Source organism: Phoca vitulina, unplaced genomic scaffold, assembly GCF_004348235.1.
Source record: "Phoca vitulina isolate PV1807 unplaced genomic scaffold, GSC_HSeal_1.0 scaffold1, whole genome shotgun sequence".
Classification (NCBI taxonomy): Eukaryota; Metazoa; Chordata; class Mammalia; order Carnivora; family Phocidae; genus Phoca; species Phoca vitulina.
The window spans coordinates 24745635-24762674 of NW_022589704.1; the positions used below are offsets into that span (position 1 = coordinate 24745635).

Here is a 17040-nt window from a genome sequence, read left to right on the forward strand (position 1 = left end):
ATTTACAATATAATGTGGAAATTAGTGTACTGACAAATAATTTCTAATTTTTTTTAACAAAGGCAATTGTTTGTTTCTTTTCAGTCTATTCGAGAAGTCACAGGCTACGTGTTAGTAGCTCTTAATCAGTTTCGCTACCTGCCTCTGGAGAATTTACGCATTATCCGTGGGACAAAACTTTATGAGGATCGATATGCCTTGGCAGTATTTTTAAACTACAGAAAAGATGGGAACTTTGGACTTCAGGAACTTGGACTGAAGAACTTGACAGGTAAGGAAAATATACAAAATTGCAAATATGCTCTCATTATCAATTTAATGCAATAAACATACACATATGTGTGTAAGGTTACTGTAGTATGTGTTATACTGAGGAACACTATAAAGCATTTAAATATCAAGTCTTTATTCATTTTATGGGAAATAATGCCTTGTGATGCCCTTGCTTTTATTTACAGATATTGTAAGTGCAGTCTGAAAAATACCGTAATACTGTATCTCAGCTGAACAGAAGTACACTCTAAGGAAAAGCTCAGTGGCTGAAAACTGAGATAGGAAGCAGGTTTAAGAATGCTGTGTTTGGTGGTCTCAGGTGAACGGTGGACCATATCATCAAATCTCTGCAATAAATAACACCACAACCTTCACCCTTGTTAGAGCTCAGTAAATACACAAGCCTTTATATCTAGTTCCACTAATCTAGTTTTTTGCACAGCCCCTTATTTTTGGAAAACGTACCTTGATTTACTAATTTAGTTTTGATTTATTTTATTCAGTAACTCACTAAATGCCATCAGAAATTCTTTCTCAGAATGTTTCAATACCATCAGTGATTTTTCCCCTAAGATTCGAAAAAGGAATTAGCTAACAACCTAAACTTATTATCTTGCTGCCAAAAAAAAAAAACAAAAAAACACAACACTTTGTAGGAATTTGTTTTGTAAGCTGGTCCTGGCATTCCCGCAGATATCCTTTCAGTCCATATAGTTCATAGCTCATACAGGCTATCATAGGAGGTTTGGTACAAGGTTTCTAATCATGAGTTTTGCTATGTGTGCCTATAGTCAAGTACTGCTCATTAGTAATTAATTATCATCTCACAGTGGGATAAAGGAGTTTAAACTATTAATTTAACCTACATTAATATGATCTATATTTTGCATCAAAATACATAGTGATTTTATGTGTGTTTGAGGCCACTCAGTGGTAGTGTTTCTTGACATTAAAAAATTACAATTTTTAGAGGTACTGCCTCAAAATACTAAGTAAAAATAACATTGATATTGTCAGGTTACTAAAATTTTTGTTTCTTTAATTCATAGTGGATATAAAATATTTTAAGTTAGAAATAGCTTCATAGTTAGCCAGACATGTAAGCTAAAATTGGATATTTTGGACGAAGAAAGGAATACTGATTATGTTATTTATTTTGGACATGATTGCTATAGAACTGATGGCATAATGGCAAATGCAAATTATTCAGAATTTATAGATTCCTTCATTAACATTTTACTTTTTTTGTTCTTTCCTTTCAAAGATAGTTTCCTTATTGAAGAGTAGGATTTTTGACTAAATTGCTACTTGCATGGAAATAATGATAGGAAGAAGAATTTTAGAGCTGGAATGGATAGAGAGAAATTGAATGATTGAAGTTAAGAGTCTAAAAATAATATAATCCAGTTAAAACTTGCATAGGAATAATTATGTTTTATTAAATGATTTTCCTCTATTTATAATAAAGAAAAAATGAATACATTTCTTTTCAAACTTTTTATAATACTTGTTATTATTCCATAATATATGCTATTTGAACAACCTTTTCATCCAGAAAATCAATCTTTAAAGAGCTATCTTATTTATTTTTACATTTAACATTAGTACTACTCAAATATTTTTTAAGTTAATCAAAATTATGCCACATTTAAACATACCTTATTTATTGAGTGAGCTCACACCATGATTGCTTATGATTGTGACAGTTTGTGTCATACCAAAATACAACACTGTTATTTCAAGAACATTTTTCCATATTCTGCCAGAAAGTCTTATAATATTTGTGTGTGTGTAAAGTAAGTAGAAGTGAGTAACTAATAAGTGGCTAAGAGAATGAGTTGATTGTTCAGAACAAAAAATGTGTTTGTTCAAGAGTTATTAATTTCTTTTTGAATATAAAGAAAAGTAAAATAAATGATGGAAAATTTAGACAACTTGGAAATTGTCCAAATATCTTAATATATTTATTAGGTGGCTGAGAATTACATGTGAACATCAGTCCAGCATCATTGATCTTCCTCTAGATAATTGAAATCAGTAGTGTAACTCCAGTTTTGAAAATCGAAAGTCACACAATAAGCATGATTCTGTTTGTGTGTAAGAATATATGAGGAAGGGTAGGAGATACCTCACTGTTCATATAAAGAGGAATTGGGGAAGAAATTTGCTCTATAGTTGTATCTTAAAGAATTGAGTGTTCTAGGTAACCTAGTAAAGTAACCAGCAAACATTGCAATTCACTTCAGATAAGATTGTTTTTGTGTTTTGGAAAGATAATTTTTCTATCTTGTTTGTTTATGTGTTATACAAAGCAAGTTGATAAAAATTTAAAACAGTTTTAGGGTTATATTAAGTGTAGGGCTCCAGGGTTGGCCCTAATTTTAGGGCTGTCTTATATAATATGAAGGGAAATGGAATACCTGCTGGAGTAGCCAAATACCTCACTACTTAACTGTCCTAGGGAATTAAAATTTTAACTTGGTTCTTGAAAATAAAAATAAAATAAAATAAAATAAAAATTTAATCCCCTTCTTAAAGAACCAACTGCATCAGCATCACCTGGGTATTGTTAGAAATGCAAATTTTAGGGCTTTATCTGAGACCTAATGGACCAGAAACTCTTGTGGTAGGGCCCATCAATATGTATTTTAAGGATCCCCCCATGATTCTGATGGCCACAAAAATTTAAGAAACACTGTCTGTTTTTAATTAAAGATATGTTACCAAGAACCAATAGCATGATATCTAGTTAACCTCTTCACTTACTTGATCTAAATAATTTTCATTCATTTATCATCTCCTAGAGAGAAGGGAAGGAATGGGACAGAGAACAGGTGAATTTGTGACTGAATGATGAGAAATACTCCTTAGGTTGAGGTGAGAATGAAAAGAGCATACTAGGAGCCTGGCTGAAAACGTGTGGGTATTAAAGAGCTTGGAGGTTAGCAAGATGCTGGGAGTAAACTTTCTTCTGTATTGCCATTTGGTCTGGTACCAACTTTGCATAATGGTAAACCATAACAGGGACAATAATAATCATGGTCAATTTTCCTTCTAAGCAAAATTTTATTTTTAAACACTTTCAACAAGATAAATAACAAGTACTACGTGTAAGGTAGGAAGTATGCAGGTTGTAACAAATAATTTTGAGATTATGAATTCATATATATATTTAATATATATGTAAAATTTTTGTTTTTCCTGAAATCCTTTTTGCAGTGTTGACCCTAGAATAATATGCCTTTTTTTTTTTTTTAATTACATTTGTTGCCTGTAAACTCTATCTTTGTGAAAAGGGATGTTTGATTAACTTGAGACTGTGAGATATAAGGATTAATGGTTGGATGCCACTTAACAGATATAAATTAACTTCCACCTTACACATTCTTATTAATTAGCTTGATGGTCACCAAAAGCTATTGCTTGGACTATAGTTATTACTATAGATCTTACTTAGAGACTTTCATTTTGGTTGTGCCCAAAGACAAGAAACACAAACATATTTTCTGGCTACTGCTGCTACTCACATTTCCCTGGTTCATTGTCAGTGAGGTGGACAGAGTGGAGAAGAGGCAGGTTCCTAGGCTAGAGATATGCCGCACAATCTAAAAGGGAGTAAGGAACTTGTTTTGGCAATCCCTAGGTGCTGTGTTAGGCTGGGTAATCCTTTTCTGGTCAGGGGAGAGACCATATTTCCATCAATGTGTCCATCAGGCATGTAACCTTCTTGAGGCCATTGAGAATGACAGTACTGAACCAGAGGACTACAGAGCTGGAGAGAATTCATTACTTCCTTTGTTAAGGTCACTTGCACGTGGCTGTGGCTTTATTAATCACTCCCATGATGTTAGTTTATTTTTATAAGATCCTTCTTAACCAAATATCCCTATTCTAAATTCAAATCAACATCTAATATATTTACAACTTTAATTCTACAAGCTTCTACTTATTTAATTACCTGTCTGACCAAAATCTAAATGTCATTATATGGGGCAAAAAAACCCAAAACCCAAAAAACCAAACAACAACAACAACAACAACAAAAATGATTATTTTCTCCTTTCTGGAATTTATAGAACTACCTCATCTGAATAATATTATACAATCTCATCTATATGTGATATTGTAGATATGAAGGAATCTTTGAGAAATACCTAGATTCGTATCTATTCTACTATTCATATTCTATTTATAATGATGATAACCTGAATACAAATTTACTACATAAATATGTACATTTTTCTTATCAAATTTCACCTTAAATATTTGGATTTTCATTTTATGAATTATTAGAATATCTCTTTTGAATAGGTAAAATTTGAGGTGATACCAATATACAATTTATGTTTTCCAAATATTAGCCAAATACTCTCCATATTTTCAGACCAACACATTCTTGTATTAGTACCTTTATTTAATGGTTTATGACTATTCTAATTATTTGGTTAACTGTGTACTGTATCATCTTGATTAGATTATTATTTGATATGTGGACAAGCAAACATTTTAAACAGAAGTAAAATGCTGAAGTTATTTTTGGGAGCCCTCAGTAATAATGGAAGGGTATATTAAGTTTACTGAGTTCTAGTAGACTAAAAATAAAATGAAATGCTTAGTTCAGGAGATAGAACATCTGATGTAACAACATTTAAGTTTCTCAAACCCCTTCAGCATTATTCAGTGACAGTCAAGTAAATCACCTAACATTGAAATGGACAGGCCATCTGCAGTCAACTCAATGTATGTCAAAGAGCATGGGTGTGGAATCAGAAAAAAACAAAACAAAACAAAACAAACCCGTTCAAATACAGTCTGAGTGTCTCTCTGAGACTTAGATTCTTCATCTTTAAAATTGAGAAGAAAATTCCACCTCACGATGTTATTATAGACATTAGAAAAATAAAGTAGAGAACTTGTCAACCACAGCATCCTTCACGTAGAGTATACTTAGGAAACCTTCATCTTCTTTCACTGTATTGTTTTGTCCTTAGCTTTTCTTTGTGCCAACACAGTGACAAAACAATTGTACCTGTTTCTGCATATTCAGATAGGTTCCTGTTGCTTCATTGGGGCCTTGAAAAGTGACTTGTTTAGACAAAAAGATGCTCCAAATTTCAGTGTCTCTTCAGATGCCACTTTGAAGCTATTTTATGTATAGGCTCTATTTCTCTGGCAGGGAGAAGCCTGAGGCTTTTCTTTGTCTACTCTCAGTGTGATCCTGTCTTTAGTACTTCATAGCACTTCTCTCCTGTCTTTCAGTGCTCACATCAAGCACCTGTTACCCCAGCCCTTCGTTTCAAATCTCTATCATCATGTTTCACCCTTCATTGGCCCTGACATTTGCCTTGACCTAGACAAGAGACATATTCATTCTGAGTTCGTTTTCTGACACTAGAGTTGCTAAGCATTTTTCAACTGTTCTGTGAAAGGTCTTAGTAATGTTTGAGTGAGTTCAACTAGCCTAGTTCAGCAGTTGTTGTTAAATACAATGTTTGACAAAGGTGCTGCTAATATTTACATAAGAAGAACTACTCAGCATAGCGTGGATATCTGAAGAAGAAAAAAAAATGGTTCCAAGAATACTCCTAGCTTAAGGATAAATTACTTGGAAGATGATTTGATCAAAACTAACCTATAGTGAAAACCCTGTGAGACAGATGGAATCAGTGAAGAGTGGCACATACTTATGAAGGCATCCATTTTTAGATCAGGTCCACAGTTTCTAAAAATGATACTCTAATCAATGTTTTCAAAGAAGGTTGTTTGCCTGCCATGTCAGAGAGTGTGTATTAACTAGAAGAAGGGAAATTATAATGATACATTCCAGTGTCTAGGTAAAACAGAAACCTATTTGAAAGTAAATACTTTAAATGTGAGATCGGTTAGAGTGGCCATTGCAGCAAATTTCTAGGACTCATTCTTAGCTTTGGAGAACTGATTAGTGAATTTATGGAATTGAATGAAGGTAAAATGGGAATTTCTTCTCCTGCTGTACCACTCATTAGAGAGGATACTGTTCCTGGAGCAATAAGGGATGAGATGGCATTTTCAGGGAATGGAATAATTCCTCCTCCTCTAGCTTACATGTTTTTAGTTGTGAATACTCGGATAATCTGCTCAGGTCATAAAAAAGCAGCCCTGTTGTTGATTTATGTCCCATTCAGGGATCCTGAAGGCATCCCATTCTCTGAACTACAATCTTTTTAATCCCTATAGCATCTTTAGGAAAAATATTGGGGGAAACCTAGCATTGTGGAAGTCTTTCAGGAAAATTCCCTACTTGAGACTTCAAACCTCTGTCATCATCCTTTTTTGTCCTTAAGATAGTCCAAGAACTGCAGATTCCCTTTCCTAAGAGAGAAAGCATACATATTCTAAGGAAAGAAAACATATAAGGTCAAAAAACTCCCTTCTTAAAGCTCATTTGTTGGGAAAATGTGCTTGTTTTGACATTTAGAAAGTGGAGGAGAATCTTTGCTTCTCAAGGTCCCAGAAGCAGTAAGGGAAATTGATAGTGATCACCATGAGTCCATGAGTCCATGATTTCACTTCAAGGAAATCAGTTAAGGTATCATAATATCTGCCTCCTCACCCTCATCCCAGGACATTTTCTTGGCTATAAGCATAAATAATCCAGACTTTAAACAGAAGATCTTAAGGTTGTATTTTAGAAAGAACTTTCTGATTTTATTTTATTTTATTTTTTTAAGATTTTATTTATTTATTTGACAGAGAGAGACAGCAAGAGAGGGAATACAAGCAGGGGGAGTGGGAGAGGGAGAAGCAGGCTTCCCGCCAAGCAGGGAGCCCGATGCGGGGCTTGATCCCAGACCCTGGGATCATGACCTGAGCCGAAGGCAGACGCTTAACGACTGAGCCACCCAGGTGCCCCCAGAACTTTCTGATTTTAATTGTTGTATAATATTTGAATACATCAGGAATGTACCTATGAAAAATGGTGGTAAGGTGACAACAAAATACAATCACACACACAAAATGACAATATTGTATATACTGGATTTGATTTAAAAGTATCAGAGGGGCGCCTGGGTGGCTCAGTCGGTTAAGCGGCTGCCTTCGGCTCAGGTCATGATCCCAGGGTCCTGGGATCGAGTCCCACATCGGGCTCCCTGCTCAGTGGAGAGTCTGCTTCTCCCTCTCCGTCTGCCTGCCTCTCTGCTTACTTGTGCTCTCTCTCTATCTAACAAAAAAAAAAAAAACTTAAAAAAAAAAAAAAAAAAAGTATCAGATCTATTAACTAGTTTTATAGCCACTGCCATTCAACTGTGACTTTTTTAAAAATCAAGGTTACTGGGGCGCCTGGGTGGCTCAGTCGTTAAGCGTCTGCCTTTGGCTCAGGTCATGATCCCAGGGTCCTGGGAGCGAGCCCCTCATCTGGCTCTCTGCTCAGCAGGGAATCTGCTTCTCTCTCTGCCCCTCCCCCTGCTTGTGCTCTGTCTCTCTCTCTCATGCTTTCTCTCTCTCTCAAATAAATAAATAAAATCTTTTAAAAAAATAAATAAAAATCAAGGTTACTAAACTCTTAGTCATAACTCACGTTTATTAATAGGCTCAATTTTACCGGTAAAAAGTTCAGGATTCTTTTGGAAAGTGATGTCAATTCAAATATTTGTTAGCTTTGTTTTTTTCCACTTGTATATTCAAGACACTGTGCTGAGGTATGAGTTATTCTAAATTAGCTCTACCTACCTGTGTCCTCTCAGTAAATATTATATTTCTGACAAATATTTACCTACCAACTGCAATGTGAAAGCACTGGGAAAGTATTTTCCCCAATTATATTATTTATAGTCAAGCATTTCCATGGGGTCAAGAGCCTCCATTTTAATCTGTTTTAACTTCAAAAGCATCAGTTGACCTATAGAGCCTTCTGTGATGATGGAAATATTCAATCTGTGCTGCACAATTGAGTAGCCAAATGTGGCTTGAAATGTAGCTAGTTTGGAGGAAATGAATTTCTACTTTTATCTACTTTTAATTCATTTTAATTTAAATGGCCACATGCAGTGATCAATATTAGAGATCATAATAGTGATCATATTAGGGCAGCACTAAAGGGACAGTATCTTTTACTGAACCCAGGACAGTAGGCAAGGATATTTACCTGCAGAATACCATGGAGAATCAGAACATAGACGCTGAATTGAGACCCCCTCCCTTCAAATCCTCTTACTCAACTTTCTAAACCTCAGTTTCCTCATCTTTAAATGAGTATAATGGGAACTCTGTAAGATGGTTGTGAAAATTAAATTGTAAATTATGAAAATAGCATTAAATGCAGTTCCTGCAATGAATATTATTCATTATTATTTGAGAAGTATGCTTTTGGTAAGAATAATAGAAACAGCCTGTTTTTATGATCATTGGAAGCATGTTAGGCCTATATAATCAAATTGTAAGATACAAAATGTGTCATTTATGATTTGGTACTTGACCAGATCTTATATTTGAGTAAGCTGCATTGCTTCTTAATGTGTTTTAAGCTCTGGTTATTGTAACAGATTTTCTGTTTGATAGAAATGTGACTTTTCAAAAATGAGATTTTTACTCTCATCCTCAGTTGCCACAGTATATAAGTACCTAGTTATAAATAGGTCCCAATGTCTATTTTTTAAATGACTTTATTGAAAGAAATAAGGATCAGGAGATTATAATTTTTTTTTTTTTTTTTAGCAGAGAAACTATATTGAAAATCTGTTGAGGATTCTTTCTGGCATAAATAATGCCCAGGTCCTTAGGAGTCTCTATTCCACACTGAAAGTTCGTATTCATAACACAGTATTTATATAATAACAAGAAAGTCACAAAAGAAATTCCTCTATAAAATGTTTTATCAAACAGATGTCTACCATACTTCATCAAATCTAAGTCACCATCAGTTGTAAGAAATATTTATTGTTTTCAGGCCACAGTAAGAGAAAAAGTGAAAGCCCAACAGAAATGTAAAAGGTTGTATGATGAATCAAGATTTTAGAGATATTAAATATGGAAAATGCATTTTAGAATTGATAAAATATAGTAATATATAAAGGGAATAGAGATACAACAAACCCCTTATTAACTTTCTAGAAAATAGCTGTACTTGTAATGGTGAAACTGTTTACTGTGGAAGTATATCAAACAAGTTATAATAGAAATGGCCAATATTTCATAAATGATGAATGGAATTTTCCATTCATCTGTATCTATCAGGGAATAAATAAATATAAATTCCCATGGCTCAACATGTTTTGATGTAATAAACTAACCTGGAAATTTGAATTATTTATATATTTTTTCTGTTGTTGTTTCTGAGAGTTATCTGATTTATTGACTCCACTGGCAAAAGAGATGAAAATATAGTTCAAAAGCAAAAAAAAAAAAAAAAAAATTGCTTATTCTAGGAATTTCTCTTAAACTCTGCTCTCTTAGTAATAGACATCAACTAGAGTTTAGGATTGCCATAGGATATCAGAGGTTAAAGAGGGTTTTTACTTGGATCTTCTTTGCCAGTCTCCCTAGAAGTTCAATACAATTCTCTGTTATTGTAGCTCTCATAATATTTCCCTTGCCCTACTTTTAATACTTTTTGACCTATTCTCTGCAATATGTTTTATATTTTTTTTAGCTATAATTTTCTTATAGGCTAAGTCAAGTTGTTTTGGTTATTAAATCCTAACAACCATAACAATTCTGAGGAATATTTACTGAGAAAAGTAAAGAAAAACAGTGAACCGTAACATTTTCTTTCTTCCAAAACCATTCAAATTACCCAATTTCATTTGCTCTGAGATGCAAATTAGAGGTTTGATTTTGTGGTATCAATAATGTTGAAAAAAGCTGATATGAGAAAAAGCATTTTTGATTATCTACTATGAAATAAAGAGACTTCAAACCTTAATTATATATTTAATGACATATTTAATGGGCATATTCTGGCAACTATTGACATAATAAAGATTACATTTTAATTTTAATGTTACCAAATTCTCTAAACACTCTGCTTTAATATTTAGTGGGGTTGTTCTGTATTATGTAGATTATGTATCTGGTGATGTCCAGTCAAAAATCCTATTATAAATTCTAGGTTGTTTTTTTTTTAAGATTTATTTATTTATTTTAGAGAGAGAGAGATGGTGTGCAAGGAGAGAGGCAGAGGGAGAGGGAGAAAGAGAGAATCCTCAAGCAGACTCCCTTCTGAGAGCAGAGCCCTATGGGGGGGAGGGGTACTTGATTCCAGGACCCTGAAATGATGATCTGAGCTGAAATCAAGAGGTGGCCACCTAACCAACTTAGCTACCCAGGCACCCCTATATATTCTAGTTTTTAACTGTATGTTTTACTAGAATTGTTTTAGTCTGTGTGCCTTTTGTTTTAATGACTTTACCTACTCCTTTTAGCATAATAAATCTAGAAAATAAAAATACATATAGCATAATAGAGCCCAGGATATATGTACTACTACTAATAATAATATCCATAATTAATAAGCATTTACTATGTAGAAGCCAATTATTTACAAACATTGTCTTCCTTCATCTTTATAATAACCCCATTTAATAGGTTACTGTGGTTATTTCCCTTTTGAAGATAAAGAACTGCAGTTTTGAAATGATGGGTAACATGCTACAGAGCACACAATGATTTATGGAGTTCAGAGTTGAAGCCAGGTAGTATAATTCCAGATTTTCCTTGTGTCACCATGTTATAGAGATTATGAAAAGGAGGTAGATCACATGACACACCTCTTTTCATCTTCTGCTATATGTTAATTAGGTGAGAATCTATGAAATGACTGATCTGATCCAGGTATTACTTTTTCAGCGCAATCCTACCATTTTATTTCTTAATGAGACTTTGTTTAGTGTAAATACTTTACCTAAGGAGTTAAATGACTCTAAAAGAGATTCATATTGCATAATAACCAGGTTGAATTATTATAATATTGAAAAGTATTTTGTGAGGCTATTTATGTTTATTCCTATAGATATTAGAAACTAAAATGAAAGAGTAGAGTAGCAGAATTAAATAAAATGCCCTAATTGGGAATTGACTTCATGACCTTTCCTTTATTAATACTAGAATGCAAAAGAACAGATAAATAACTATTTGGGGTGTGCTTTATTTTGTTTTGATATAGCTCTAGAAGTTGTGTGTTCTGTCAAGATAAGCTTTTTGTCCTTGTCTTAGTCTAGTGATCTTTCTATTATATTATTCCAAAGATACGATTTTATTCAAGGAACTAGAGGGAAGTAATAATTTAAAAGATTTTTATTTTTTTAAAGATTTTTTATTTATTTACTTGACAGAGAGAGAGAGACAGTGAGAGAGGGGACACACGCAGGGGGAGTGGGAGAGGGAGAGGGAGAAGCAGGCTTCCCGCGGATCGGGGAGCCCGATGCGGGGCTCGATCCCAGGACCCCGGAATCATGACCTGAGCGGAAGGCAGACGCTTAACGACTGAGCCACCCAGGCGCCCCTAAAATTTTTTAAAAAGTTATATGTCAATCTCTATGTGATTAAGTATACATTTTCATTTATTAAATAGAAGAAAATGAAACAAAATAAATTCTGGAGTTCATGTGTAACTCAATTGTAATCCACATTTACCATTTATCTACAAAATACAATGAAATGTGACATGAGCTTTATAGTGTCACTCAAAGAATACAGTTTAGTACGTTTTGCAAGGAAAATATGGAAAAGATAATGAAGCAGTACTTGGCATATCTATAGATATATCTTTTATATAGCATGGATAGAAAAATGAAATGAAGCAGGGAAGCAGCCTATGTTATTGCTGTCACTTTTCACATAGTGAATGTGTGGCTGAATTTCACACCTATGCGTTACATTGTCATTTCATGTAGTTAGAAATTACATGTCATAATGATAAATCTTTGCGATTAAAATTGTATCATGCTTCAAATGCAGGCCTATGGTGCTCAGGGAAAAGGGGTGAATCAAGAATTAGTGTCTTGGTTCAAGTGCCTCTTAAAAATTAAGAAAATCTAAATATCACTTGTGTAAAATAAATACATCAGAGCTCACAATATAGGTTATCAACTCCTTTGTGATTTCATTGAAAATCATCTGCATAATTTAAGTAGCTATCCAATTGTTTTATGTATTTAATATGTATTACAATGCACAGTGGCTTCTTACATTAGATTTGGCTCATTATTAAATGTAAAATATTGAAAAATTCTAAAAACTTAATAGTATTTGTTGAGCCATCTTGTGTCAATTTTGATGTCTGATTTAAATTTAAATCAGGGAGAGATTTAGTGTAAATTTTCAGCTCATTTACATTTTAATCCATTAAAATATGACTAAGATATTCAGGACCAGAGAAGACTTGAAACATTTTTCCTTCTGAATCATAAAATCTTAGATTTTTAAAGAAGAAATAAACAGTAATATACAGTCCTCAAATTAATAGAAATAAAAGCTCCAAAATTATACGGTGTTTCTAAATTTCACATGTATAGATAAATATAAAATGACAGGCCCCCAAATGGTTTTCTTCCTGAAAAATGTATCTAATTATAATTGCAAATGACTACTTAAGCCACCTACTTTGTACTGTGGAAAAAGTCCTTTGAAAAAAAATGCCATAAAATTAGTGAGATGCAAGGGGAAAATAAAGGAAAATCCATACATGTCTATAATGTTTGTTTAAGAGCCAACTCTGTTGCCATTTATAGTTCTCGGGTTTGCCTTTCACCCATTAAAAAATTGTAAAACAATCACAGAGAATTAAGTGTCTTTTGTTGTACCTAAGACATACTCTACATTTGGGCTTAAAGTCACAATAGTTTGGGGGAGGGCAAAGTAACAAAAATAGAGCTCAGAAATAAAATTGAAACCTTCTTGATCCCAAAATATAACTTTTGCTTGAGAATGTGGATTTATTGTCACAATTCATATCTAGCCTGTGTGGTCTGGATGAGAAGGTATGTTCTAGAATGTGAAAATGTATCAATATACTCTCTTCTTGTCCCAACAGCCTGAAAAAGTAGGAAAAAACCTGAGCTTTGAAACCTGATATATTTGAAATTTCATACTAGTACTACAACTGACAAGGGAAATGTCAAAACAGTTTAGTGCTATCCATCAGTTTCCTCATCTGAAAATGAGAATTGAATGGAAAAGATTCATGCAAATTGCCTAGAATAGTGATTAGCACAAAATAGATGTTAGTTCCCTTCCTGTTTCCCCCTTCTTTATATAGTTCTCAATGGAGTAATAGTACTTAAGAGTATTAAGTTTTTTAGTTTATCTTTGCCACATCTATATAAGCTGTGTTCTTTATTGGTTCTTTATTGACAGATGCATTTGATTTTAGAGAAGCCTAATCTCACTAGCAACCAGAAGATTCATATTCCGATCCCACTTGTACCTTAGATAAATCACCTAATACCTCTTGCAATGAATTTTCAATTCTGAAATGAAAGGTGAATTTTCTTAGTTTTTTTTTTTCTCTTCTTCTTTTCTTATATCACTTATAATACCTATCTGCTGCCTATCTTCTGGAAAAGTTCTAAGGGAAAGTGTGAGTCACTTTTTCTTAGTGTTCAACTTCCTTAGAACAAGTGAGGAGATGACATTAACCCTTCCAAATCAGCAGAGAATGATACTGCATTTTTGCTGAAGTTCAAGCATTTAATTAAAAATGCAACTCCATGTGGATACGTAGGGACCTCTATTAGGGTTTAATCGTTCAGAGTGTATTTATTTCCTAGCACAGGGATAACAACATACTGAAGTAATGATATCCACATGCATTTACATTTAGCTATGTGTCATTAAAGGTAGATCCATTTTGTTTTAATAAATTGTTTTACTTCCATGCTAAGGCGGTGAAACCTCAGGAAAACAAAACAAAACAAAAAACCTTTGGATGACTTTTCAGGAGGAAAAAAAAAAGAACATGAGCTGAGCAACAAAACCAATTTAGTTGGTTTTAAATACTGAGTTAAAGCCAAGGTCTCCCAGTGGTGCCAAGCAAATCCTATTCATTTCTGTTCATTTCTTAATTTCTTAGTTCCTCTCAAAGTATTCAAATGTCTCTGCTGGGGAGAGCTACCAATTCAGCTAAGAATGTGTTTCCCCAGAGATTACTTTTATACTGTATCTGAAACTCATTAATCATTCCTTCCTTTTAAATCCCCATTACACAAAAAATCCTGGGATTTGAATGCCTAGATATTTCATATTTAGTTCTAAATAAGCAGAAACAATACAAAGTATATTTTTTCACCCCTCCTCACATGCTGAACTTGCAATAAGGATATTTTGATGATTATTTTAAATGGCTAAGATCTATTTTAAAGGATATTTTCTGGGGCTTTTAAAAATAATTAAAAGACCTACTTATTGTTTGCTTGGGAACTTGAACTTCTAAGGAAAGGGCAGGCTCGTGCTAATAGTGTTTTTGGTAGCTCAATCGCTAGAGCACGGCTGGGTCTCTGTCAGTGTGTGAAACAGACGTAAAGCTTGTGCTGTCAAAACAGTGGAGGCGTGAGGCACCTGCAGAGAGAGTCAGCTTGGCTTCCAGACTCAGTAACCACATGAGGCTTAGGACTTGTGTTCTAAAATTAGAATCCTTACTTCAAAGATAAAGGCCTAGGGAAGGCACCTCGGTGGCATTTTACATATGCTTGTAGATTTACTTCATATGTTTGTATATATTTTTTTACCCTATATGTAAGGTAGAGAAATGGCAGCTTAGACCCCTGATTACATAGAACTGCTGTAGAAGTTTCAACATAGCTTTTATTTCTGTATGTAAGACCAAGGTTTTTTAATACAAATAAGGGGACCATGTCTCTCTTACTTGCGTGGCATGAAAGCATATTTAATAGCTATTTCTATATTTTTGCTTCAAATCGGAATTCTGCGACTGAAAAGTTGTAGTATGAAAAACATTGCTGCTTATGTTAGGTTACAGAATCAGTTTTCTGTAAAATGATTATAATAATAAATCCGTACGGGTGGACAGGTACTATCTATTTCGAAGTTTTAAAAAGAAAAATAAACACTGACACATGCCTAGAACAAAGCAAAAGACAAATTAGAAGATCAGAGAGAGACGTAGAGAAATAGGCTCATAAAAAGATAATAAAAAAGAGGCTATGTGTGTGTATACATATATATAAAATCTCCATATAAATATGATATAGATACATGTATGTTTATATACATATATATGTATACATGCACAGATACATACCTATATTAATGTGTGTGTATATGTAGTTTCTAACTATGATGTGTAACCATACACTGTGTCACTGTCACATATCCAAGGAACAATATGATCAACTAGCTATAACCCTGCTTTTCTAATCATGATCTGAAATAATATTTGGCTTCCAAGAAGTCATTTTCATATAAAATTAATTTTATAGAAAACAGCATGCAATTCAATACACAGAATGGCAAATGAGTCATCCATGTGTGTTTATGTCTGTCAACATGGTACTGAAACCTTTTGTGTGTCAGGAAATGTGCCCACAGGCTGAAATGAATGTACAAAGGCGTCACATGGGGAGAACATGCTGGAGGGGTTCTATTTGATGTTTTCAAAGTGCTCTAGGGTTTGTCTTGCAAGAACCCTTTTGGTTTTCTTTCTTTTTAAAAAATTTTTAAATTTTTTTTAATGTTTTAAAACACATGACTTTCTTTGGAAACATCCTGGCAAGAGAAAAAGAGTAAATTACAAATGAACTATACAATCGTATCCTCCCTTTCTCTCTCCTCTCTTATCTCTTTCTCCCTCAAACACACACAACTCTATCTCTCTGTCTCTCAGGCACCTCTCTCTCCCTCCCTCCCTCTCTCTCTCTCTTTTTCTCACTTAAGATAAATGTTCAACTTCTGTGTATCTACAGAGATAGCTGCCACAATCAACAGTCAGGATTTGTGAAATTACATACCCAGAATTTGAGATCACAAACTGTATTAACTAAGGACAGAATAAAGAGAGATGGCCCTGGGCGCCTGGGTGGCTCAGTTGTTAAGCGTCTGCCTTCGGCTCAGGTCATGATCCCAGGGTCCTGGGATCGAGCCCCACATCGGGATCCCTGCTCGGCAGGAAGCCTGCTTCTCCCTCTCCCACTCCCCCTGCTTGTGTTCCTGCTCTCGCTATTCTCTCTCTCTGTCAAATAAATAAACAAAATCTTTAAAAAAATAAAAAATAAAAAAAATAAAGAGAGATGGCCCTGAAGTGAATACCTATTATATGCACCTAAGTTTTTTTTTTTTTTTTTTTTTACTTATTGGTTTATGTGTTTATTTATTTAAAACTATTAGGAGATTTACACTTATCTTCTACCAAAGGGGAACAATTAAAAGCACTCTGTCCCTTGCGCATTTAACTTAAACAATCAAAGGTTGAAACCAAGCTTCAGATCATCCTAACCTTACACCTAGAACATTGTTTTGAGAGCTGTAGATTAGGAGGACATGTTCTGCTAAATGTCTTTTTCAGTACACCATATAAAGCTAAGATTTATTTTAAAAATGACAGAAATTCAACGTATCTATAAGTGATTCAAGTAATTACTTCTTTGCAAGACAAACATAGGTTTGATATCATGCTAATATCATTTTCTTGTCATAAATCCTTCATCTTTAACTCTTAAACTAAAGCTGGATGGCCATGGGAAGCTTAATATATCATTATTCATAATACTGAGCTTGCAAAGGATAAATGCATCTTGAAGGTTGATGGTAAGGGAGGCATGTTCTTTTTCCTACCAG

The 17040-nt window shown here is 33.9% G+C and overlaps 1 protein-coding gene across 5 annotated transcripts in view; it reads left to right on the forward strand.

Moving 5' to 3' along the window:
* The window catches only part of ERBB4 (erb-b2 receptor tyrosine kinase 4), a 1092681-nt gene that overhangs the window by 592983 nt on the left and 482658 nt on the right, over positions 1–17040 (forward strand). For all 5 annotated transcript variants that reach the window (XM_032402964.1, XM_032402981.1, XM_032402953.1 and 2 more), the window contains one exon: positions 85–271. In XM_032402964.1, coding sequence (XP_032258855.1) covers positions 85–271 — 187 coding nt within the window. The remainder of the gene's footprint in view (positions 1–84; positions 272–17040) is intronic.